The 26,274-nt window shown below is 40.7% G+C and overlaps 1 protein-coding gene across 2 annotated transcripts; it reads left to right on the plus strand.

Moving 5' to 3' along the window:
* The first annotated feature begins 7,881 nt into the window (after positions 1-7,881).
* Positions 7,882-23,318, plus strand: LOC147886032 (pentatricopeptide repeat-containing protein At5g27110-like). 2 transcript variants are annotated; one of them, XM_087396436.1, is made up of 2 exons: positions 7,882-8,053; positions 18,608-23,318. In XM_087396436.1, exon 2 carries the CDS (start codon positions 19,393-19,395, stop codon positions 23,089-23,091), a length of 3,699 nt encoding a protein of 1,232 aa, XP_087252562.1. In that variant the 5' UTR covers positions 7,882-8,053; positions 18,608-19,392; the 3' UTR covers positions 23,092-23,318. The 2 variants fall into 2 exon arrangements, with proteins under 2 accessions (XP_087252562.1, XP_087252563.1); XM_087396437.1 differs by lacking the exon at positions 7,882-8,053 and having other exon boundaries at positions 19,908-19,986; positions 20,168-23,318.
* The last annotated feature ends 2,956 nt before the right edge of the window (positions 23,319-26,274 follow it).

Below are 26,274 nucleotides of genomic sequence, written 5' to 3' on the forward strand. Positions count from 1 at the left end.
AATCGACCCTAGTAATCTGAACTTCTTGAAGAGCTAAAAAGGTGGGGGAGAGACAATTGGCTCTTAGCCATTGAGCTAGTTCCTCACCTCTACCAAGGTTAATAAGGCCCCTCATATTTGAAGTCAAGAAAAGATATGGCTTTATTTCACATTCTTCTTGGGACCTTAGCCCTAGGGTTTAAGCTGTTTGTCTCGGGTTTGTTACCCTTAATCTGCAATTGTCTTAACTTATTCTAAATTGTAATGAAGGCTTTACCTTGAACATTAAAATCCTTGGCTCCAGCATTGGAATTTATCTGCAATTGTCTTAACTTATTCTGAACTATAGTAAAGGCTTTACCTTGAACATTAAAATCCTTGGGTCCACCGGCATTGGAATTTATCTACATATCTTCAAGGTCATCTTTAGGACTTTGAGGATGATCTAAATAGAGAGGAATCAAATTGTAGAGACAACCATACCCTTGTGCACCCAATTAGTTCTCATCCAAGTTTCTAGGGCTGCTAAGGGAAGTCTAACACCAAGGAGATGGCCAACAAGAGCATGATTATTAAGTCGATCCTTAGAGTCTGAAAACAACTCATTGTCAAGGAAGGCCATGATCAAAGTACTTGGATCAAGGAGGCCGCTTTCATCATGAGGTCCTTGTGCTCCTTCTCCAGTTTCTCCTCCTATTGCCTTCTCGGAAGTTATTTATGGACCATCCTTTTCCGACAAGCCAGTCAAGGGGGCGTTCTTGCCGCTGAGCATGGAGGGAGCCTTTCCCTTATCATCTCTGTGTCCTCTCCCCCGGTTGATGTTATCATCCTGTCTATTTCCATCCATCAACTTTGGTTGCATGTCCATCCCTTCTTGCATGTTGATCTCGTACTTTATAGGAGTGAGCTCTCTCTTCACCTAGAGTGGTGAATGATGTGTGCTTGTATTGGGATGACCACCTCCTTTTCGCTTCTTGTCTCAATTGTGCCTCCTTCTAGGCTCCCTTCGGCTTTTGCATGGCATTGCTTGGCTCTAGTTTTAGTTGCATGGTGTTGTTTATTATGGCCTTGAGCTTTGCCTCATTTTTATCTCCACCACCTTGTCCTTCATTTGTGCCACCACCCTCACTTTTGAGTTCTCTGGATGAGAAGTTGGAGTTGGTTGCACTGGCAAAGCGGGAAGAAGAACGTGCTCGTGTGAAAATAGAGAAAACCCCCCTACAAGTCTTCTGTGTTGTAACCACATAAGAGGGCCGGGTGCTCCCTTCTCTGCCACCTTATGCTCCTAAGAAGGTCACAACATTTTGATACTAGGAATGTTTCTTTCAAGGCTGACCACCTCCTATTCACTTTTGTCTTTGGTAAAAAGCGTAGGGAAAGTGACATCATACCCTAAGGTCAGCTCAATATTAGAGCAAGCAAAAACGATAAGTCTTTCAATGGGAATTTATCATGCAGGTGCAATGGTTGTACTCCACCAGCCATGGCTTCGTAATCAAGCCTAATAAGTGGAGGGAGCCTAGGATGGTGTGTGTTGTCGTCACCATCACCATCGCTTAGCTTTTCTTCAGGCATCCATTTTGTGACTACCCTATATTCTTGGGTTACTTGGGAATGTCTAATGTTGTAGAGAGCAAGAATCCCAATTAGGAGGGTGAGAGTTCTTCCACAAAGAGAGTAAGGCAAAGATAAATAATGTGTTGTGTATGTAGTTGAACCATCTTAGCTATTTGGTCCCCATGATTTGTTAACGTTTATGTCTTTGTGAATGATCAAAGGATTGTAATCGTTTTAGATGGTGATTGTAATTACTATCTTATTATTAACCAAGCTATTAAACATGTCCATGCAAAAACTCAACGATATGACATGAACCTTTTAGGAGCTTTTTGAGGGTCATGAGAGGAGGATATGTCCATGAGGAGCATGCATCCATGATCATAGAATACCTCAACCATTGGATGAATGGGAAATTTAGGCTTTTTGAGGTCATTTGGAAGTCATGATGAGGAGCATAGATCAATGAGGAGCATGCATCCATGAGGAGAGGGAAGAGCAATATAATCCACTACAAACATATATTGAGGCATATTCCTTAATTAGTCCCACGATTTGTTAAAAATTTATGGTTTGGAAATAGTCAAATGATTGTGATCTTTTTAGATGATGGTTGTAGTTACTATCTTAATATTGATTGAGTTGTTAAAATTATCCGTACAAGACCAATGATTGGATGACATGAACCTCAACCAGTATCCCTACAAAAACTCAACCATTGGATGACATGGACCTTTTAGGATCTTTATGAGGTCATGAGGAGGATGGTACATTCATGAGGAGCATGAATCCATGAAGAGGAGCATATATTAATGGTTAAAGGCCTAAAATTTAGAATTCAAAAATACCAAGATTAAAGAGATTTCCTAGTGGCCCCACTTCTTGAAGTGAACAAGATTGGAAAACCATGGCAATATGATTATATATTGAATATCAATCCTTGTACACATCATTGTTTGTTCATACACCAATGAACTAAGGTTCTTACAAAGGGATGAAAGGATATCTTCACTAAAAGGATTAATACAATCCAATAGCTAACCATTTGGAGCTCATGTTCTTCTTGGATGTGCTACATTCAAAATGTGTACTAGTTTAAGATTGAAAACCATTATCTAATACCTATAGTAGACTGTAGTCGATGGTTTGCTAGATGTACTTAAGAAAGCAAACGTTTTCATCAAGTTAGAACTCAAATATGGGTATCACCAACCTAGAATGTAGGAGTGAGATAGCTTGTAAAACTCTAGCTAATCATTATGAATTCTTGTGGAGGTCTTTTGGAAACATAATGCTCCTACTAGCTTTTGTAGAACTATGAGAAGGATCATGAGAGCTCACCTCAACAAGTTTGGTGATTGATATACTAATCTTTATTAAGAACAAAGAGGAGAATAAGGAGATTTTTTAGAAGGAGGACCACATTTAGAATTTATCTAAATTGGGAGGACCACATTCAGAATTTATCTAAATTCTTATTGAACAAAGAGGTACAAGAATTGAAAAAAGAAATCTATGCATTGAATATGAAGTTGGCTAAGATAGAAGAGCCTAAACCAATAGGTTCCTTAGCTTGTCAAGAATCAGAATAGTTAGAATAGTTGATCAGAGCGGAACCTGAGACTTCTTCAGCACAATGTTTGTCCCCTGTTAAGCCTTTTCCTGCATGTGCAACAATTGATTTTGAAGAACCAGTGGCCCCAAAAAAACAAAATATAGCAACAGAATGTTTGACAAATAGGGAAGTAGCTCATACTCTATTGATGACAAAAATAGAGATAAGAAAAGATAAGGAAGTGGAAATTCATGATATTGAAAATGAAGACACAGAGTTTAATCTCATAGGAATTGATAAATCCCTTAGTATCTTAGTTCAAAAATTTTCATCACTCACAAATGACAACCAGGCTATGGATGACAGACATCCTATTGACATAACTCTAGTGACACCAACTTCCAAACTATTGGACTATGTAGATTCCGACCAGAAAGGTGATGAAGTTGAACAACGAAATGAAATTACCCAACATGATGATCTAAAGGCAGCATAGTCTACCAAAACAACTATTGGTTCCTGAAATTTTTCTTAATTCATTGTTAGTATTTCATTTTGCTAGTTTTCCAATCTATCCACAGTTTATAGTAAAAATGTGAATTAGAAATAGGGTCTTAGCCTTTTTGTAAACGACTAGCACCATTTTGCTATTGAAATTTTTGGTTTTCCCGAGGGGTGAACAGCTATGTAGAGAACCATTAGTATCTTGGTACTACACCAAGCTATGCTAGTAGTAGATAACCACATAGTCTTGGTCTGATAAGATGTTACATTAGATACAAGAGTTTGCTACTTTCTTAAAGTGAAAATCTAAAATTTTGAGGTGGGTTCAAGTTAGGAATTTAGTCCAAATTCCTATCCACCGAGTGTGCCAAGTGTTAAGGGGTAAAATAAGTAACCTAACTTTAGTATTGGAATGGTCAAGAGTCTTAACGGTTATCAGTTGTAATTGAAATACCAACCGCAGAATTGGATATAGCAATCCCATCCCTAGTATCAAATTGGCATACTTCTTGAAGGGTTTGCATGAAGGATGATGGAAGTTGCCTTTTTTACATTTGAGGTATCTACAAAGAAGCAAAGCTTAGTTATTGATATCAACTGTGATTTTAAGAAGATCAAGCCTCCCACATTGAAAGGAGAAGTAGAGGACGCCATAAGGACCAACGCCTACCTGGTCCCAAATTGGTTTCTTATATTTTTTCAAAGGGTGCTTCACTAGAATCTAAAAGCAAGACCTCCAAGGGAGACAGCAAGAAAAGGAGCCATACCCAATCATCTTCAAGGCACATTGGTGGCAACCTTGAGGGGTCACAAAGGAAATAAAATCTCAGATCCTAGCATGGGGAGGTTGGCTCTTTCCCCATCTTAGAAGATGCAAAGGAGATGGGCATGGAGGTTTTTGGCATCCAACAAACTTCAAGTATAGTTGGTATTGAACACAATACCTTAAGAGAATAAATACGACAAACAAAGTTAGTGGATGTTAATAACTTTTTATTACAGGCCATCTGTGACCCAAGCACTAGAAGGAGACCACTTAAGGTAATAGAGCCACATCATTTAAATGTGTCTAATTTGAGGTCAAGGATGAAGATAATCCTTTTCCAATGTCGTATCTTTTCTGGTTATGGTGGATCTTGCTCAGTGTCCTCATAAGGGCAGTTTTGATTTGTCAATGACAAATACAAATGATTATTTTGCAATGCCATAGTACATAGTTTAGCAGGCAGTTATGCATAAAGTATCCTGACTCTATGCATTTCAAAACTACAAAAGTCAAGATTTAGCTAGGCCTTAATAAGGAGGAAGCCACTCTTTTATCTTGGGACTAATAATATAATGACTATCAAGATATGTCATTTATTCAAATGATCCACCTTGACTTCATGAAAAACAATGACAAGGTTACTTTGCAATGTAGAATCCAATGTTATAGAGATATTGGATTAGTATTTGCTGAAAGCAAATGCTCTTATCCCATGAGATGTTATGATCAATTATTCCAATTAGCGTTCAAATTTGGTCTAGTGTGGGATCTACAAGAATAAATATTTTTGACCTAGAAACATGAAGAGGTTACAAGTCAAAAGCAATTAAAAGCAAAGGATGACCCTAACATCCTTTTGAAAGGTGTGATGTCTCTTTGAAGACTTTATTAGCAGAGATTAAAATCATTGTCTGGAGATCAATGCATGGAATTAAAAATGAGAAAGTTATTCTTTCTTCGTTGACTCAGCTTTAAAATTAGAAAATCATTCTTTCTTCATTGACTCAACTTGAAGCACATGAGCCAAGCTTCGATGAACTTTCTCAATATTTTTGACGAGTAACTTCTTTATAAGCACATGAGCCAAGCCTCTATGAATGTTCGAATTTTTAAAGAGTAACTTCTCATACTCTTTCTTATAAATAGTTTTGTTCTATAAGATGTGTATGTGAATAATTCTACATTTCTCTTTTATATGCAATCAAACATAAATGAGGATGCAAGAACAGATGATGGTCCATTTAAATGTATATCATGGAACCAGATAGTAGCTAACTATTCGATTTCTAACTCGTATGAGTCTTTGAGTCCATTATTCATTGCTTTTAAAAAGAATTTAAGTATATCATCAAATAGCTTATTTGAAAATATTTTTAGATTGAATCTAAGCAGTGTTTAACTCTTTTATTTGCGATACAGAAAACAAGAATAAAATCCAACAACTTAGACTTCCCTTGTCCAAGTAAATATTTGGCTCATATAGAATTTGAGAAAGAGAGAAGAGATGGTCTACAAATTATAAAAAAATATGAGAATATAAAAAGCTTCAACCCTCTCTTTGACCCTCTATAAGTTGACTATTATAATGTCTATTGCTATGATATGAGAGATTTTGCAGCTAATATGCCCCCCAAATAGGGCTATAAGCTAGCCATTAGTAATATTCCCTTTGGTTTTAAACTACAAGGAACTATAAATAATGTTGCTCTTGGACACAAGCAAACTGATGCCATGGTGTATGCTTTCAAGATGCACACTCTAGCTTTTGTATGTAGCTTGATTATTTTTGGTTCCGCTACCCAAGTAGCATCTGTTACAAATTTTATTGATGTACCATACCCAATAAATTGAAAATAAGTTTTCCATTCGATCTGCGAGTTTGGATTAGCATGCATCTTCACACTAATCCAATCCCTAGGATCAAAACACAGTGCATCTACAGATTCAGGGACCAGATAGCATACATCTTCATTATAATTTGGCTCGAAGGATTGGATAAGTGATTTGCTAATCCAATCCCAAGGATCGGATAAGTGATGATGATTTCTAAATTTATATATATATATATATATATAAAGTATACATTAAATTTTTTTGGCTAAAAATAAAGAAATTTTAAAAGAATTAAAAAGAATATTAAGATTCTACTTACTTTTTGGGGTTGCAAGCCATCCTGTTTGTAAAGAGGAATCTCGATGGAGGCTATCAGATTGGAGGAGGTGGATGCCGATTCTGGAGAATAGTAAACAATGAGGATTAGGATTTGAATTTTGGTTTTATAAACTACGATAATCAAGTGAACATAAGTAATTTTTCCAATATATGTTTCCCAAAAAAATTAGTATTTATTTTTTCAAATATGTACCTAAAAACCCATTTTCATGATCAAATTTAGATAAATAACTTTATATTTTCTAAAATGAATTATAACGTTTACTTTCTCAAATATGGACATAAAAACATTTTTTTGTAATCAGGTCAGCATAAATAACTTTTCAAATCAATGGTTTCTATTTTCTTTAACAATAATAACAATCTACATTTTTTTAATGGATCTTAAAAACACTTTTTAATCCTAATTTAGTGCTTTGTGGGTCTCGCTCTTAGGTTTGGCAATTGGTAACCCTAAGTCCCTTTGTCTCTATATAACCCATGGCTTGTATATGGGAATCTCCTTATTGTGAGTTGACCAATTCCTCTGAATGCTGACTTGGATCTCAGTCTCAGTCTCAATTTATGATCTTGGAAGTGCATCTTTCTTTATATCATCTCATAACGTAAGCTTCAATAGTTTCCCAAAGATCCTTAAATCTCTTCACATAACCCAGAAATTAGTTGTGGCAATGTGTCTATCTCCTCATTTGAATAGATTAGTGAGCCACAGGATCTTTTAGTATCCTTGTATGAACCATAGCACATAAGGGATTTAAAGGCACCCAATATTTTTACGCATCTAGCTATGACGATCACCCCAACTGTAGGCTCGCATTGCAGCTACAGTAGTAACCTTCTGTGGCTTCAGTAGCTTAGTATGCGTTGTGTTTGTATCATACACGTGTGTGTTCCATGGAGATATTCCTTACAAGAGTTATTTAAATCGCCCCCAAGAAAACCTAATGTGCTATTATAGACTATAAAAAAATTTAAAAGTATTAAATTATCCAATCATGCCTTAAAAATTATCATTCAATGTTGTGGCCAACGAGGCCTCGCCTTCATCTTCATAAGCTCCTGTCTTAAGTCTGAGCTTTGAGTCCAGCGGTTGCATGTAAAGAAAGATGCTGGTGCTTTCCTTTGTAATGGTGTAGTAGCATGCAATTGCTTTGCACACCTTCATAAACTTTAATTCCCAGCTATTTGGAAAAGAAGAGGTCTAGGCAATCTCATATACGTTTTTTGGGTGTAAGCTCAATATGTTACCACCTACCAGTCCCTTCTGATTTTGAGGTCCCATTTGATGAATTGGCAGTTGAAGATGTGAACGACGTGTGGCCGGTTGTAAAAGAAGGCTTCGAGGCTTGTGTCCCCTTCAGAAAAGCATGCCTGAATAGTAAGGCGTGGAATCCTGTCATTGTGGATAAACTGCCAGTGGATTACATTCTCACGACGGATGCTCGGTTACGTAGTCGGCTTCCACAAGAGCAATCACCTTTCGCCAACCTTATGCGATAGTGGTTCTTGTAACCTGTGAGGTACATGCCCTTACTACTCTTAGTTTTCGTATATGCACTCTATGAAGAAGCTATGCCATGACAAGACATTAGGATCCAAGTTTAGCAGATGTGACCCACGTTTTCCACATATATTATTTTTCACACCCCTTCCCCACAAACACACATGAGCATGCGTGCGATAAACATGCACTCTGTAAAGAAGCTATGCCATGACACTGCATTATGATCCACACTCGGTGAATTCAAAACGACATATTTACACATTCCAGTTTTTACATGCACATGCATGTATGCATCCCCCCTACACATTCGTGCACTCACAGGTTGAGCTATGTGCCATTCCTCTACTTTTGTTCATGCATTCTATCAAGAAGAGGAACAATTTTACCATAGCAGTATCCAGAAAGGGTCTGAAACACAAATCCAACTACCTTTGCTTCCATTTCAATTAAAAATATGGTACTCTTTCAGACCAGCCCTTAGCTAAATGAGCAGTTCACGCTGACCCTTTTGGTTATTTGAAAAATGGATGCACCACAACCCAGACACGAAACAGACAACTGGAATGTACTTCTTGAAAAGCCAAGGACGCAAACCTAGAACTTTTGTATCAAAAATGTAAAAATAATAGCCATTAGGACATGCTATCTCTTTGATTTACTATTGCCTTTCATATAGAAAATGCTCACAAATATTTCCACCATCTATGTGAGTGCATGCATGCAGTATGTCCACGTGCGTGTACATGTCCGTTGTGTCAGACGGAGAGAAAGCGGGGGAAGGAGGGGGGGGGGGGAGAGAGAGAGAGAGAGAGAGAGATGTGCTGCAAAACATGGGCACCCATCTACTAAATGTGGATCCTGGTATTGTGTCGTGGCATAGGATTAGTATTCATGTGAATGAAATTTGGATAGTCTGTTGAAGGTTACTGATAAGTTTTGTCCAGACATAAACCCCTTGATTGCTGGAGTTACTGAGCTTTTGTCCAGACATCAAGACATCGGTTGTTGTGCTCTGTGTTCGGTTCCAAAACACTTAACCGGACCCAAAAACGGTGAACCGATCTTGCGATGAAAAGACTGTCATTTTGCATGCACTCATAGCAAAGACTGTCATTTTGTGCTTGTGTCCCTTTGCATTATCATTTCTCAGTCACTCTAAATCTAACGACCAACCCAATGCCGCACAAGATGAAAGAAATATGTTCTCTTTGCATCATCAATTTCCATCACTCTGAACTTTTCCCCCCCCCCTCTGATGCTGCATTGTGTCGATCATTAAGTTCAGAGTGATGATCATTAAGATCATTAAGTTCATTAAGTTCAGAGTGATGATAATTAAGTTCATCACTCTAAACTTAATGATCGACACAATGCAGCATCAGAGGAAATAAATGTGGCAGAAAGGACCTTATTCTCTCACTTCCTTGTCCGTTGTCCTTATTGTTTTTGTGATTCAAAGGGCATGCAGCTCGCCCATTCCCTTCATTGATACAGCTGTTGTGTCCTTAGGCATTTTAGCAGCCTATTGTATCTTTTAAGAAAAAGATTCACTATTTCACTTTGATATATGGTTGGCAATCGAAGTATGACATCATTTGTTGGTGAAGTGTATTTTTACTGCCTGAGAATATGAATTTAGGTGGTTCTCAAAAGAATTAAAAGAGACATAAGCTCTTAAAGACTTTTCGACAAACCATGGACTTTGGAGTTAGATCTCACCACTGTTGAAATATTTTTCCACAGGAAGAGCTGAACATGTGCAAGACACTGATCTTGGAGAAGTGCATGTTGATATATGTTGTTGACCTATACATTCACATAATTAAACAATTTGATGAGAGTTCATTCAATCCACTCAAACATCCATATGTGGTGTAAGTTGCTCAATGCTAGTATCCCTCGGAATACTACTACTCATTTTCCATCGGACTACTCTACTACTATTCATTTTTCCACAATATATGGGTGTAGCTGACAAGCCAAAATGGCAAACTGATACAAGAAAGGAAATTATTAGAATTTTAATCTATTTCCCTCACGAGGGATACTACTAATTTTCCATCGGACTACTCTACTACTACTCATTTTTCCACAATATATTGGTGCACTTGACAAGCCAAAATGGCAAACTGATACAAGAAAGGAAATTATTAGAATTTTAATCTCTTTCCCTCAGGTTCTGGATGAGACCACCCACCGTATTTGTGACTGAACATCGCGTCGGTATGCCCTCCCTTGGTATCCTTGAACTTGGCCTGGATGAGACCACCCACCAGATTAGCGACCGAACATGAGCTCAGTATGCCCTCCTTGGTATCCTTGAACTTGGCCTGGATGAGACCACCCACCAGATTAGCAACTGAACATCACCTCGGTTTGCCCTCCCTTGGTACCCATAATGTATCTATATGGATTCCCTCCACTTATGCCACTGAGTAACTCCTTTCCGATGTTGCTAAAGAGATATTGGCTATTGCAAGTTCCTTGAATACCTGAAATTGATGTCAAAATGATGATAGCAATGTAAAGGGAAAAACTTGCCACCATAATGCAAGAAGGTGATTTTCTACCATTAACTAGTCCTATGATGAACAAGGTGATCAACCACCATCAGAAGTCTTATTCATAATGAGTGCACAAGACAAATCCTGTTCTTGGTTTTTGGTTGCTTCTTCGGCACTATCTGCTTCATCCTTTCCATGGTGTCGATGGACAGAGGTGTTACCACAAACCATTTCTGTGGAGGCTTTGGCTTAGAGTCAAGGCATACTAATGTGTGTCATGCTTTGTATATATAAGGAATTGGATTTATGAAATCATTGGAGGTGCCCAACCTCAGCACAGACCTATACATTTGCAAGCACGGATCAGCTGTCCCTCTATCTGTGGCTCCATCTGACCGAGTTGGGCTGCAAAACAAGTACACCTACTGGCTGTCCTGGAAAAACACCACTGGCTCTTGCTTGCAATCATCCCAACCTGAGAGAAAAGGCCAATTCTGAATGTGGAAGCCTCCAAACAGCCTCAAAACTGGATGATGTACTTGGAGCTTGCTCTGGGTGGCGAGCAGGCTGGATTTCAAAAAAATGAACGGATGGATCTCTCTCTTGGAAAATGGAATATCTTGGAAAATGAAATGTCTTGGAAGACAGAATATCGCTTGGAGGTCTATCTTCACCAATGGGAAAAAGTAATCCCATCAATCTCACTGATGAGATCAATTGCAAAGTTCCTTTAAAACTTCAATTCCCCTGAATGTTAGCGCTATCTGCATCAAATCTTCAAAACACTTTGTGACTTTGTCACGTCTTTGCATGGGAGACGATACTCAGGAAAAGGATTTCCAGCTCATTTGCAGCCTTCTAGATTATAAAGATTAGATGCATAGGCTTATTCGCTACCACGAAACCCAGAGACCATAAACCAAGGTCCCTAGGGGGTTTGGATCTGAATCCATGCTTGGCAATATATTCACAGTGGAAACATCCTTATCTGTTCTCCTCAGCAAAGATATCCATAGAAGGTAAACATACGCATTGAACTATTATTTATACGCTGTAACATAATAAACAAACTAAATATAGCCCACCCAACACACTCTATAATTCAAACTACAACGCAGGTGACTCTGGATGAAACAAGATAATTTGTTCTACGGCTTGCCATCAAAAGGTATCGCTTCCCTACTCCTGAGTCTTTGACACGAAACTCGTCGACATGCGTCGAATTGTGAACCACACACTGCCCTTCAAATGAAATCAGAGGCAGGGAGCAGGCATTGTTAAATAACAGACCAGATAATATACTACATGTTTCATGTTGCTAGTTTTCCTGTCTATCCACAGTTTATAGTAAAAATGTCATTTAGAAATAGGGTCTTAGCCTTTTTGTAAGCGACTAGCACCATTTTGCTATTGAAAATTTTGGTTTTACTTAGGCAAGGGGTGAACAGATGTATGGAATTGTTAGTATCTTGGTACTACACCAAGCTATGCTAGTAGCAGATAACCACATAGTCTTGGTCTGATGAGATGTTACATCAGATACAAGAGTTTGCTACTTTCTCAAAGTGAAAATCTAAAATTTTGAGGTGGGTTCATGTTAGGGATTTAGTCCAAATTCCTATCCACCGGGTGTGCCAGGTGTTAAGTGGTAAAATAAGTAACTTGACTTTAGTATTGGAATGGTCAAGAGTCTAACTGAAATACCAACCGCGGAGTTGGATATGACAAGAAGGTAAGAGACAGACCAAGAGAGAGGAATATGCAATGTGATGTTCTTGTAGTAGCTAATCTGACGATGAATAAAATCCTGACTGTTATCTATTCTACACATATGTTTCCATTACTGTTTTTCTAAGTGCAATGTTGCATAAATGTTCTTCCTTTTCCTTTAAGTATGAGAGAGAGAATCATTTTCTGTTCTGTCGTGACAATATCTCAACTATTTCTTAAATGTTAGTTCTGTCTTTCACCAATGTATAGATAGTTCAACTCTCTATTTTCCAAACCCCCAAAGAACGGAGTTTTGCATTCTGTTAACAGTCATGACAAAAAACTTGGACAAATAAATTATTCATTTATTTACGAAATGCTTTGAGGAAACCATTGAAATATTTCATAGTCATATTAAAGCTTTTTGAGAAGAAATATTGTAATACTATGCTTATAAAAAGAATTGATATTTAATATGCTATGATGAAAAATTGGACATACATATTATTCTTACATTTAAAATACACTTTGGAGAAATGTTGAAATATATTATAGAAATGATTTTTACAGGTAACTTAGATATTGAGCTTATAAGAAAGAGACATTTAGAATTGGTATATTGCTTTTAAATAGAGCTAAAATATTGTATCAGTAATAGCAAAGTATAAACAATTGATATCATGATATTATTATGATGAAATTCAATTTAGGATATCTTTCATGGGAGAACTTTCTATTAAAGGTTCTAAAGTGTCATAGAATTCGTCAAGACCTTAAAGGCATTTAAGAAGCATGGTCTAAGTTAAGACTGTACTTTGCATATGCCTATCACAATCCGTGGCCCAAATGGAAAGGAAATGTATATTGCACAATAATAATGGCGTTGGTACAATATAATTGCCTTAAAAATAGATAACCTTTAGAATTGCTATGGCTCAGTGGAAATCCATCGTATCTAAAGGACAGAAGGGAAGATAAGTTCATGTCTTAAGTGAAGAAATATGGTCGCATAAAGTGAGTAGAATTGAAGATAATAATTTTCCAAAACCCAACCTATCTGCATGGTGTTAGAAATGACCCAACAGAGGGTACACGCAGCGGAAATAATGCCCAGGAGCTCACACAGTGTGCGGTGTGGGTGTGGAATCACAAACTTCTTTACTTATGTGCATTCAATAGGTGTGCAGACTCATCAATAGACAATGAACCAAACTAGATAGAGAAACCACCAAATAATATATTTCCGTCCACAACTATGGACACAATACAAGAGAGACAGATCCAGAGTCCCACCAATGATGTGGTCCTCTGATCTTACCACAAAGTCCTTCTCCTATCTGCTGGCTATCTCTAGACTAGAGTCCGCGTGCTCCACCTCGAGCGTAAGTAAACTTTCTATCTAGAATGATCTTCTCCACCTTGCTGTCTGGAAACCAGTCTAGGTGGGCAGCTTCCTGTTAGCTAAGTCTGCAGCACAAGGTACTTCTTTCTCCTCCTGACTGTAGGCCCAAAGATAGCCCTGCTGCTGCTCCTTCTGCTGGTGGAATTGCTGCTCCAGATGATGTTGAAATGGGGCCTGAATGGCCTCCTTATATAGGCCCCAAGGCCTGCACCAAAAAACCGACCAGTCTGTAAAAACCGACTCAGTCTGTAAAAACCACCCTTGAAGGGCTCACAAGTCAGGCCTTTTATGGCCCAAACTTCCAGGGCTTTTGGCCCTCCATTCAAGGCAAATATGCAGCCTATAAAAGGCCTGCCACCTGCCCACTGACAGTCACATTCCTTGCTGCAGATCTGATCCTGCACTCCCTGCCATGTCTGCGCCTCTGCAAACAGTGCGCCTCCATGTCCTAGATGCTCCGCAATCTGTCCCAGACTGTCTTGCTTCTGCTCCGTACTTTCCTGGCCCTGTGTCCTGCCCTTAACAGTCCTAGATGTGCTGCCCTCATGCCAGCCATGATGCTGTCTATGTGGCAGCCCCTTTCTCTCATTTCCTGTTGGGTATTGCCCTAGGTCTCCCTCCCCCATGCTCTCCTCATATGGGGGCTTACAGATGGGGAGGTGACCTTTCCAACACCCCCTCTCACCGACTCATCTCAGCCCAATGCCAACACGTCGATGAAGATGCTCCAGTAACTCCCTGGTCGTAGTCCTCTGGAACCTTTCGGTGTCGTAATCTTTTCCTAGCTTTTCATCCAGTGGCTCCTGCTCCACCAGGTCCGGTTCTGCTTCCGCACACCATCCTGGTACACAGGTCCATCTCTAGTAGCACCTCCTGGTACCACCTCCTTCAGTCGCATTCCCGCCTCTGAACTTGAGCAACCCAGCCGTCACGATCTTCCAGTCGTCCCCCTCATAATGAGTGAACAACCTGGAGTGTTCCAGGCACCATGCTCTGAGGGTCTGTTTCAACCCGTCCTACCTTTGGCAAGGTCTGCAACCAATGAATATTTCCAGATAACCTGGACCATGAACTCTCGCTGAGTTCTCAAGCAGGTACTCTTCTAGCTTCAGTACTCTTTGTCCACCCCCTTCTAGCAATCTGCGTCCGAGATTTGAAAAAGCATCCATACTTCCCCTTCTGCCTTCGAAGAAGGCCAATTCCTTCCAATCTCTTATCACCTGAGACAAATGAAGAGCAGAATCTCCCCACAACATGCTATAAAGACTCAAATGCAGAATATCAAATACATACCAGACTATTGTACTGCCTGAATGCTCGCTCTGAAAGCAAACCCTGTACCTCAATGAGGCACCCGCCAAGATCCTGTGTAATCTTGTACTGTCCCCTTTTGAAGTCCAGCATCCGTCTGACCATGAGACCCTAGGGCTTTCCATGGAATCCACCCTCGTGTTAGTGTCAACAGCTACACGCCTGGAAGGTACCAAGCGCTCCATACTGTCCTTCACCTTCACGGCATCTGACTCCTCGTCGACCCAACTCTCTATGTCAGACATCCTTACTGTGATTTCGGGATCAACATACCTGACCTCGGTAACACTCGGTGATGTCACCAGGAATAATTCTTCGATTACCACATTAGCTTTGGCCTTTCCCTCTGAATCTGGGTCAGACTCTTGTTTGTTTTTCAGATCCGCCTTTTTCTTTCTGCAGTCCTTTGCAAAATGTCCGGGCGTATCACAATAGAAACACTTCTTCTTTTGCTTCCTCTTTGAAGTCCCCTCGTCATCAGAGTCATCTTTATTAGACTTGCCACTGTTAGGCTTGCCCTTTCCCTTTCCTGCGGAATCCTTCACCAGCATCGCCTTGTCATCTTTGTCCCCGTTGTAGAGCTTCTCTCGAGCTTCCTCCTGTAGCAGTAAGGGACACAACTCCTCAAATGTCAGAGGTTTGGTCCTCTGTCCTGCTGTCACAGCTGTAACAAAGTTCTTGAAACTCCGAGGCAATCTCCTCAGTACCATCAAGGCCAGATGGCATGAGTCTGTCTTCTGACCAATCGCTTCTAACTGATCCCGCACCACCTTGACCTTCGTCAGATGATCATGCACCGTATCGCCTTCTTCCATATCAAGATTGTAGAGTTGATGCTGAAGAAGCACGATCCGGGAGGTATTATCTGTCTCGTACAGATCCTTCAGGGTGGCCCACGCCTCTACTGACGTCTCGGCCAGCTGGATATGCGGAAGAACAGAGTCCGCCGTAGTCCCTATGATTATTGCCAGGGCATGGGCATCTCTTTCTTCCCAAGCTTCAAGCTCCTCTCTGTCTACTGCCATGAGTACCTTCCCTTTACTGTCCACCATGTCTGCCGGCTTCGACTCCTCTCCCGTGGTCAGCTTCCACAACTTCCGAGCCACTAAATGACTCCGGATCTTCACTTTCCAGATCGGGTAATTAGTCCCGTCTAGGTTCCCGGACTCTCCAAAGTTAGGGATAGTGAAACAGAGAAAACTGGAGGAGGAAGGGATAGCAGGGGCTGAAGAGGCTGTCGACATCTCTGCTGTATATACCACACAGCAAAATCAACCAAACTCAAATGCAGTAACCCAGAACTTTGAACGCACCTGACTGAACCTGAGTCACCCTCCTTCTCGCAAGGGCACAATCCTCCAGTCGTGGAAGTCGATTCCCAAGAGCTTCTGAATCAGGGTCGTCCTTCAGCAAGGTCCCTGCCTTCAGGCTCCCACACCTGTGAGCCTCCTACTTGGGCTCTGATACCATGTTAGAAATGACCCAACAGAGGGTACACGCAGTGGAAATAATGCCCAGGAGCTCACACAGTGTGCGGTGTGGGTGTGGAATCACAAACTTCTTTACTTATGTGCATTCAATAGGTGTGCAGACTCATCAATAGACAATGAACCAAACTAGATAGAGAAACCACCAAATAATATATTTCCGTCCACAACTATGGACACAATACAAGAGAGACAGATCCAGAGTCCCACCAATGATGTGGTCCTCTGATCTTACCACAAAGTCCTTCTCCTATCTGTTGGCTATCTCTAGACTAGAGTCCGCGTGCTCCACCTCGAGCGTAAGTAAACTTTCTGTCTAGAATGATCTTCTCCACCTTGCTGTCTGGAAACCAGTCTAGGTGGGCAGCTTCCTGTTAGCTAAGTCTGCAGCACAAGGTACTTCTTTCTCCTCCTAACTGTAGGCCCAAAGATAGCCCTGCTGCTGCTCCTTCTGCTGGTGGAATTGCTGCTCCAGATGATGTTGAAATGAGGCCTGAATGGCCTCCTTATATAGGCCCCAAGGCCTGCACCAAAAAACCGACCAGTCTGTAAAGACCGACTCAGTCTGTAAAAACCACCCTTAAAGGGCTCACAAGTCAGGCCTTTTATGGCCCGAACTTCCAGGGCTTTTGGCCCTCCATTCAAGGCAAATATGCAGCCTATAAAAGGCCTGCCACCTGCCCACTGACAGTCACATTCCTTGCTGCAGATCTGATCCTGCACTCCCTGCCATGTCTGCGCCTCTGCAAACAGTGCGCCTCCATGTCCTAGATCCTCCGCAATCTGTCCCAGACTGTCTTGCTTCTGCTCCGTACTTTCCTGGCCCTGTGTCCTGCCCTTAACAGTCCTAGATGTGCTGCCCTCATGCCAGCCATGATGCTGTCTATGTGGCAGCCCCTTTCTCTCATTTCCTGTTGGGTACTGCCCTAGGTCTCCCTCCCCCATGCTCTCCTCATATGGGGGCTTACAGATGGGGAGGTGACCTTTCCAACACATGGGACATCGAGCATAGTGTAATTAGGCTAGCTCTTCATTTTTCTCTGTCTGTACGTTACTTTTGCATCTCTCTTACTTGATTAGATATTCTTTTGAAGCTCGCAATTTGCACACTCTCGTGCAAAATATATAATTATACATGTCCATGCATCATAACACTTTGTGGCCGGTAACATGATCCTTTTTTTAGTAGCATGGCTAAAACATCCATTGGAGATTTTGTACGGGATCCAACACCATGGATGCATTAACTTAATTTCTAATTTGAAAATAGTGCTTAGGTTGCAATGAGACATACATGAATGCTAAGGTAGGTGGAAGAACTTGTGCACGGATTTGATTAGATGTTTAAAAGGTAGACTAGAGTGTTTAGGGTTTTTAGTCCCAGGCTTGAGCGAATCTTGCACTAGTGGAAGGACCATAAATGGTAAATGCCAAGCTTGTAGTACATAATCAAAATGATCTTAGGCAAAAAATCATTCAACAATGCCATGATAGGTCATGTGCATCCAAGAGTCAATTAAATATAGAATGGCATTTTTCACTTTTTCACAGGGTTTTTCAAAATCTCCTACAACACATTATCTTCATTTCTTATCTTTAAGTATAATAGGAATAGGAATGCCTATGGTAGGCATTATTGATTTTCTTTTTGCGTAAAAAGGGCACAAAATCTAGTAAGAGAAAATATGTACAAAGAACGAAAAAGGGCACCTTTAGGCAAGTCAAAACTAGTGCCATAGGCAGCTAAGTGCTCTACAAGCTTTGTTGCGGGTGCCAAAAAAATAGATCACTTTGTGGATCTTTTCAAGCTTGAACTCAACCCGAATCCTCCCAAGAGGTATATTACAATTACTCACAAAATATAACTTCACAAGTGAGATTAATAAAAGCTTTACCTCATTGTACTCTAAATAATGGAAATTTTAACTTGATGTAAGTTGCAAGTAACTCAAAATTGAGATTGACATAGTTTTTCTGTTAGTATTTCATCATGTAAACTATATTCCTTCCTCACTTGAAAACAATAAAAATGAAGTATTAAATGATATAATTAAAACAAACCTTGTGTACATAAGCGCTAATAACATATTCTTTGTTTAGGTTAACAACATTAGTCGGCATCGAATTATACCTTAAAATTTTTGGAATATACTTAGCTTGCACCAAAGTCCTCATGATGCGGCTCTCAAGATGCCAGCTTCCTGTCACCTCACCTGCACCTTCGTATTCGAGGCCACGGGTCTGGGTTGCGGAGCTGAATGTTGGTGCAAAGAGAGGGCGGCACAATAATCCACATTCACAGGTTCCTGTTCAGAGTTTGCTGGTTCAAGACGCGTCGGCTGGGCCTTTTCGGAGTATCCCAAGAAGTTCAACTTCAGGTTTGCTACATTGCTATTTCTGGACATAGTTTGGTTATCAAACACCATGATTTTGTATTGTATTGTGTACCTGCGGGACCAAATGTAGGCACTCAGCGCCTATGGCAGGAGTACTTTACAAACGTATCAATGGGTCTGGATTTAAAAAATTGCACTGCTTTCCTGTTTATGTTTTTTTATTTGTGGCAGTATTTGAAGATCATGGACTTTTGTTCGGTCAGTCTTGAAGCTTGTGGTGAGTTTTGACAGATTATGATTCCAGATGTCATGCATGCAGAATGTGTATGGATACACGGGTGGTACGACCCATGTTGGATTAAAGACATGCTCGCTATAAAAATGCTGAGAAGGGGTGCCAGGGAAATTGGGTCAAAAGCCTCTAGTTGGCATTAAAGGGAGAACAGGCATGCTCAGCCTCTTAAGACCCTTGCTTGGGGGAGGATCTAACACGGTCTTCCCACATGTGCAAGTCAAGTTTCCGGCTTGCTTTACAATTGGATGTACAGCCGCCTCAAGAGAGAGAGATACTGAGCCTAGAGGAGAGGCTCAGTATATAGGGTTGGATGGCTGAGGTTGAAAACCTTATCTGCATCTTGCAAAAGTGCAGGAGAAGAAAATCTCTAGTGTATGCCAGGCGTGTGCATGCTCACTTTTGCAATAGTGGGTTGGAAGCTCATATAGCCCTTGGAAACTACATTGTGCCCATGCTCGTGGAATGTGGGAGTGTGCCCGATGCTCAGCAGGTTTTTGACAGGTTGGTTCATCAGACTGAGCATTCATGGACTTCCCTCATTTTAGGGTATATTGAATGTGGAAAAATACAGCATGCTCTCAACCTATATCTGAAAATGCAAGAGGAGGGCATACATCCTAGCAGGTATACGCTTATAGCCATACTAAAGGCTTGTGCTAGGTTAAAAGATGTAGAAAGAGGCCGTCAGATTTATGTCAATATCGCGCAGAAAGGATTTGAAAAAGATATTTTTGTCGGAAACACTGTGGTTGACATGTATGCCAAATGTGGCTCGCTTTCAGAGGCACGCGAAGTGTTCGACATGCTGCCAGTTCCAGATGTTGTGTCATGGAATGCAATCATTGCAGGTTATGCTGAACATGGACGTGGTCAGGAAGCAATAAAGTGCTTTAAACAGATGCAAGTGAGAGGCTTCTCCCCAAATGCTGTCACTTTTGTTTGTGTTTTGAAAGCGTGCTGCAGCATAGGAGCCATAAGCAAGAGCCGTGAAATACATGCTGAGTCTGTACAGAAGGGATTTGAAAGAGATCCCTTTGTCGGCAACATTCTGATTGACATGTATGTTAAATGTGGCTCACTTTCAGAGGCACAAGAAGTCTTTGACAAGCTGCCAGTTCGTGATGTTGTATCATGGAACTCACTGATTGGGGGATATGCTGAACATGGGCGTGGTGAGGAAGTGCTGAAATGTTTCAAGCAGATGCAACTAGAAGGCGTCTTCCCAATCGCTGTCGTGTTTGTGTGTGCCTTGAAAGCTTGTGCCAGCACAGGAGCCATAGACAAGGGCCGAGAATTACATGCTTCGATTTTACAAAGGGGATTTGAAAGAGAGGTTTTTTTGTGCAACACTCTAGTCGCCATGTATGCCAAATGTGGCTCACTTGCAGAGACACAGGAGGTCTTTGACAAACTGCCAGTTCAAGATGTTGTGTCGTGGAATATTCTTATCTCAGGATATGCTGAACATGGACCTGGTGAGGAAGGGCTGAATTGCTTTGAGAAAATGCAAGTGAAGGGTGTTTCTCCAGATGCTGTCACATTTGTTTGGGCCTTGAAAGCTTGTGGCAGCATTGGTGCTATAGGTAAGGGCCGAGAAATACATGCTGAGATCTCACAAAAAGGATTCGAAACTGATCTTTTTGTTGGCAATGCTTTGGTTGATATGTATGCCAAATGTGGTTCAGTTTCAGAGACACGAGAAGTTTTTGACAAGTTTCCAGTTCGAGATGTTGTGTCATGGAACATACTAATTGCAGGATATGCTGCACATGGGCCTGGTCAGGAAGCCCTGAAATGTTTTGAACAGATGCAGTTGGAGGACATCTTTCCGGATGCTGTTACATTTGTTTCTCTTTTGAAAGCTTGTGGCAGCATAGGGGCCATAGGCAAGGGCCGAGAAGTACATGCTGAGATCGCAGAGAAGGGGTTGCAAGGAGATATTTTTGTTGGCAGCACTTTGATTGACATGTATGCCAATTGTGGCTCACTTGCAGAGGCACAAGGAGTTTTTGACAGGCTGCCAGTTCGAAATGTTGTGTCATGGAATGCACTCATTGCTGGATATGCAGAGCATGGACCAGGTCAGTCTCTGAAATGTTTTGAGCAGATGCAACGTGAGGGCATCTCTTTGGATGTTGTCACGTTTATCTCTGTCTTGAAGGCTTGTGGCATTATAGGAGCCATAGGCAAGGGCCGAGAAATACATGCTGAGATCTCACGAAAGGGATTCGAAATTTATCCTTTAATTGGCAACACCTTGGTTGACATGTATGCCAAATGTGGCTCGCTTACAAAGGCATGGGAAGTTTTTGACAAGCTGCCAGTTCAAAATGTCATTTCTTGGAATGCACTGATTGCAGGATATGCTGAACATGGACCTGGTCAAGGAGCGCTGAAATGTCTCGACCAGATGCGGCTGGAGGGCATCCTTGCAGATGCTGTCACACTTGTTTATGTCTTGAAGGCTTGCGGCAGCATAAGAGCTATGAGCAAAGGCCAAGAAATACATATTGAAGTTGTAGAAAAGGGACTTGAAAGAGATCTTTTTGTTGGCAATGCACTTGTTAACATGTATGCTAAATGTGGCTGTCTTTCAGAGGCACGGAAAGTTTTTGACAAGTTGACAATTCGAGATGATGTGTCTTGGAACGCCTTAACTGCAGGGTATGCTGAACAGATACCTGGTCATGAAGCACTGAAATATTATGAACAGATGCAACTAGAGGGTTTCTCGGCAGATGCTGTCATGTCTGTTTGTGTCTTGAAAGCTTGTGGCAGCATAGGAGCCATTGGCAAGGGCCGAGAAATACATGCTGAGCTTGCTCAAAAGGGACTTGACAGAGATTTTGTCGTCGGCGACACTTTGGTTGACATGTATGCCAAATGTGGCTCACTTTTAGAGGCACAGGAAGTCTTTGATAAGCTGCCAGTTCAAGGTGTTGTGTCATGGAATGCACTCATTGCAGGATATGCTGAACATGGGCCTGGTAAGGAAGCACTGAAATGCTTTGAACGATTGAAACTGGAGGGTGTCTATCCTGATGCTGTCACTTTTGTTTGTGCCTTGAAGGCTTGTGGCACCATAGGAGCCATAGGTAAGGGCCAAGATATACATTCTGAGATTACACAGAAGGGGTTTGAATGTGATGTTTTTGTTGGAAGTACTTTGGTTGACATGTATTCCAAGTGTGGTTCTGTTTCTCAGGCACGGGAAGTCTTTGACGAGCTGCCAGTTCAAGATGTGGTGGCATGGAATGCAATGATAAAAGGACATGGTTTGAATCATGAGGGTAATATGGCTGTGCAATGTTTTGAGGACATGCAAGATCAGTGTGTGAAGCCGGATGCTATTACATTCACATGTCTTCTTGCTGCATGCAGCCATACCAACCTGATATATAAGGGCCAGGAGTATTTCAAAATGATGATAGAAGTATATAGCATTGCACCATCAGTAGACCACTATGCTTGCATGATTGATCTTCTTGCACGATCAGGATGTCTGTCTGAGGCAGAGACATTTCTTGAAACTATCCACTGTCCTCTGTCTGAAGAATTGTGGACTGCTTTGCTTTGTGCTTGCAAAACCTATGGGAAAGCAGAACTAGGACTGAGATGCTTTGTGCAGCTTATCCAAATGAATGTGGAGTCTGCTGCTTCTTATGTGTTTATGGCAAACATCTATGCCAGCGCTGGCAGGTGGGATGATGCATATAGAACAGAGGACCTGAGGAAACATGCGGGGGTAAAGAAAAAGCCTGCAAGTGCTTTGATTGAGGTGGGAAAGAAGGTGCATGAGTTTGTAGTGGGTAACAGCCATAACAAGGAAATTTCAGCAATGGTAGATATCTTGACTTCACGAGTAAAAGACGAAGGACATGTGCCAAATCTGGATCTGGTCTTGAGACCAAGCTTTTATGAGAAGGAAGCTGAAAGATCTGAGCCCACAGAGTTATCTGTCATAACGTTGGGCATCTCAACACGTCAAAGGTATACATGTTGGGTGTGAGATTATTTAGGATGTCCATGACACGTACGGTCATACCTAGGATTCCATGACGAGATCATTGCTCAAGCCACGTGTTGCATCCATCATTTTAAGAGTCGCAGTTACTGTTCTAGTGGATCTTTCGTGAATGATTAGAGGCCTGCTTAATGGAAAAGAAACATCTATGTTGAATGATCGGAATGGGAGCACTACATTCATTATTTTATCCAATAAGAAAACAATATTGAAGGGGCAGAGTTGCTGAATAAACCCTTACCATACATGTTGAGAGTGGTCACCATACATGTTGATTTTGTGATTTATCATCTTCTTGTACTAAACGTTGCAGCCTCCACTGTTCTCACCAAAGTTCGCCTTGCTAGTTTCCTAGACTCTACTGTTGTTGCAGCCCGCAACCTACAACAAAGATACAGCTACTCCTATGACCTATAGTAGACAAGTAATGCAGCTGTTCCAAGCAAGCAAGCAACGCGCAGTGATAAGTAAGCACATGACACTAGTAACAAACAACATGATAGGCAGCAATGCACCTCACACCCCCTCGCAACCCAAGCAACGCAATAACAAAACACACAAGCGACATCACAGAAAAACACATAGTAGCGGCATCTTCTTTCACTTTGTCTACCTCCACAAAGCCTCTCCGGAAACTTGCCATGTCACATGTGTATGGTTGACATGTGGCAAGATAGAATTCCAGATAGGGTAGTTACACCTTGAACACGGTGACATGTGGTAGTACCTTATCTACCACATCATTCGACAATGACGCTACTTCATTCGAACAACTATTGTGCCACATCCTATGATGCAACAACATACCACCTCATTAGCACACGCGGTGGCGCCATGTCATCATCAGTGCCACTTGAACATTGATACCCAATTGCCACATCACTTGGAGATCGACAAAAAGGCAGGTGTATCCCTAGGCCTCCTTAAGCCCTACCCCCTTAGTGCATACCAAAAAAGCATGTGTAGCACAATGTGCTTAGAACGAACAGAATGAGATGATAGTGTGCCATGTGGTTAGCAAAGTTGATGAGGCTTCCCATAATGCAAGGAGTTCAATCAAGGACCTTGAGTACGAAGCAAATCATCAAGGGTCTAAGTTGGGTAGCCAAACCAAGGTAAATGACCATTTCTTCCTTAATTCCTCTTTTCCTCATTAGGACTTTGATAGATTGTTTCACTGCATACATCCACTCTAAGTTCACTCCTATCCTGTAATCAATGACCGTACTACCGACCTCTTCTGGATTTGTAGCTCAGAAAGTATCATTTCGTAGACGCTAGAGATACTTTAAAATCGAATGTTGATGAAGCCCGCAGTTCTTTAGAAGATGCTGGTAAAAACACTCAAGGCAAGGCTAAAGATGTTGCTTCGTCCATACATAAAAAAGTATTGTTTCAAAAGATAAATAACATCAAATAATAGATTGAGCAAGAGTTGAGTTGCAACTTCAAATAATGCCAAGAGTTGCATCTGCTGTGCCGGCTGTTTTTGACTTCGGCTTGTTGTAGAATTGGGGTCATCCTTTAAGGTGAGGTGAATTGAATGGGCATATAAATCTAGGTTGGTTGTAACTGTTGGCCTTGTTGGATCATTGTCTAATATAGAAAAAAGATCTTTATGTTATTTTCTATATAGTATAAGAATATGTTTCTTGATTTAGAAGTTATAGGAGCCATGCATGGTGTTGTTAGTCTCCTTTTTCCTTTTCAAATCTCTGGAGTCCCTCATCGATCTCCCTTCCATCGCTTTCTTGAGTCCTTCCTACTAGCTTTTCTTGCTTCAATTGCATCTCCTTGCCCACTCGATTCAAATATGTACACATTTCATTTGGGTAGGCCTCATGAATGATATATATCATTCACCTTGTTTTAATGCAACACTTGCACATAGAGCCACACCATCATTTTAAGTACTCTTTTGGGACAAAGTTGTAAAGTTGCCGTAACTTTTATCCCATGAAGATTTTTTAGATGCTGTAAAAAGCAAAAATGCACAGCAGATGCTTTACACATTAATCACCTCAAATCTATACTCACAATGCAGCTTCATTAAGCCTCATCATGGAAACCACATCTTAATGGATGGCAGCCCTCTTCAAACTAGTACAAAGAAAACAAATCGATTGCTCCATTTCTCGTATCCACGTGTAGTCTACTTGTAGACTAACACATCTTTAGAGGAGATTGAACCCCATGAATCCAAGTGAGACCTTGCCCGAAGACTTGACTAGTTTTGAATGGAATTAGTTCCCTCAGATCTATTGTCAGCATACATTTGATTAAAAATTTGGTATTTTTGCCAGTGGGTAGGTCAACACATTAGTAATTCACATGGTAGAGTGATCTTTTCTTTTGGATTTAGGATAAGTTGCATGTATCTTGCCACCCTTATAAAGTCTCTTTGTTGACTATTTTTGGGATTGGTTGCTACACATACATCAACCTCTAAAGCCTCCTTTTAGTTGTTTCCAACAATAATAGTATCTTATTACAAGTTTGATTTGCTTTCTCCGGTTGTATTAGCATGGCCAAATCACATGATAATATTATCTTTTATAATGGAGGTGAGTATAATCAAATGGGTCCAATGCATTTCGCAAACACTATGGGATTAAACGATAGTTCACATGTAGGTACACTATAGAGTAGAATGGGTATCATAGAAGAAAAATAGTAATTGTAGATGGTGTATGCTTTTGATGAGAATAAGCTTCCAAGACAATATTGGGAAAAAGCATGTGACACAACACTCTATTTGATGAATAAAAATCCCATTGTAAAAATATTTCAAAGCTCATTGATTAAGAGTTGTGACTTCTAGTACGGGTTGATCATGGACTTATTAGTGCCAGCATCTTGCAACTTTTCGCATAGCAAGGAAATGAAAAACATTATTGACATTTTTGCAAACATAATGGATAAGGCTTCTGCACTTCTCCACTTCATAGAAGTAAACTATGGTTAGCATCTCAAAATCAGAGATTGCAATAATATCAATCATGCTTTAAAAATGATTTAAAAAATTTATGGAAAACTTATCACATCATATTTTCAATTGATTGGGTATGGTCCATCAATAAAATTTGTAACAGATGCTACTTGGGTAGTGGAACCAAAAATAATGAAGCTACATACAAAAGCTAGAGTGTGCATCTTAAAAGCATACAC

The sequence above is a fragment of the Dipteris shenzhenensis genome, chromosome 25, assembly GCF_047967505.1.
Source record: "Dipteris shenzhenensis isolate YYH24624 ecotype China chromosome 25, Dip_SZ_1.0, whole genome shotgun sequence".
NCBI classification, from domain to species: Eukaryota; Viridiplantae; Streptophyta; class Polypodiopsida; order Gleicheniales; family Dipteridaceae; genus Dipteris; species Dipteris shenzhenensis.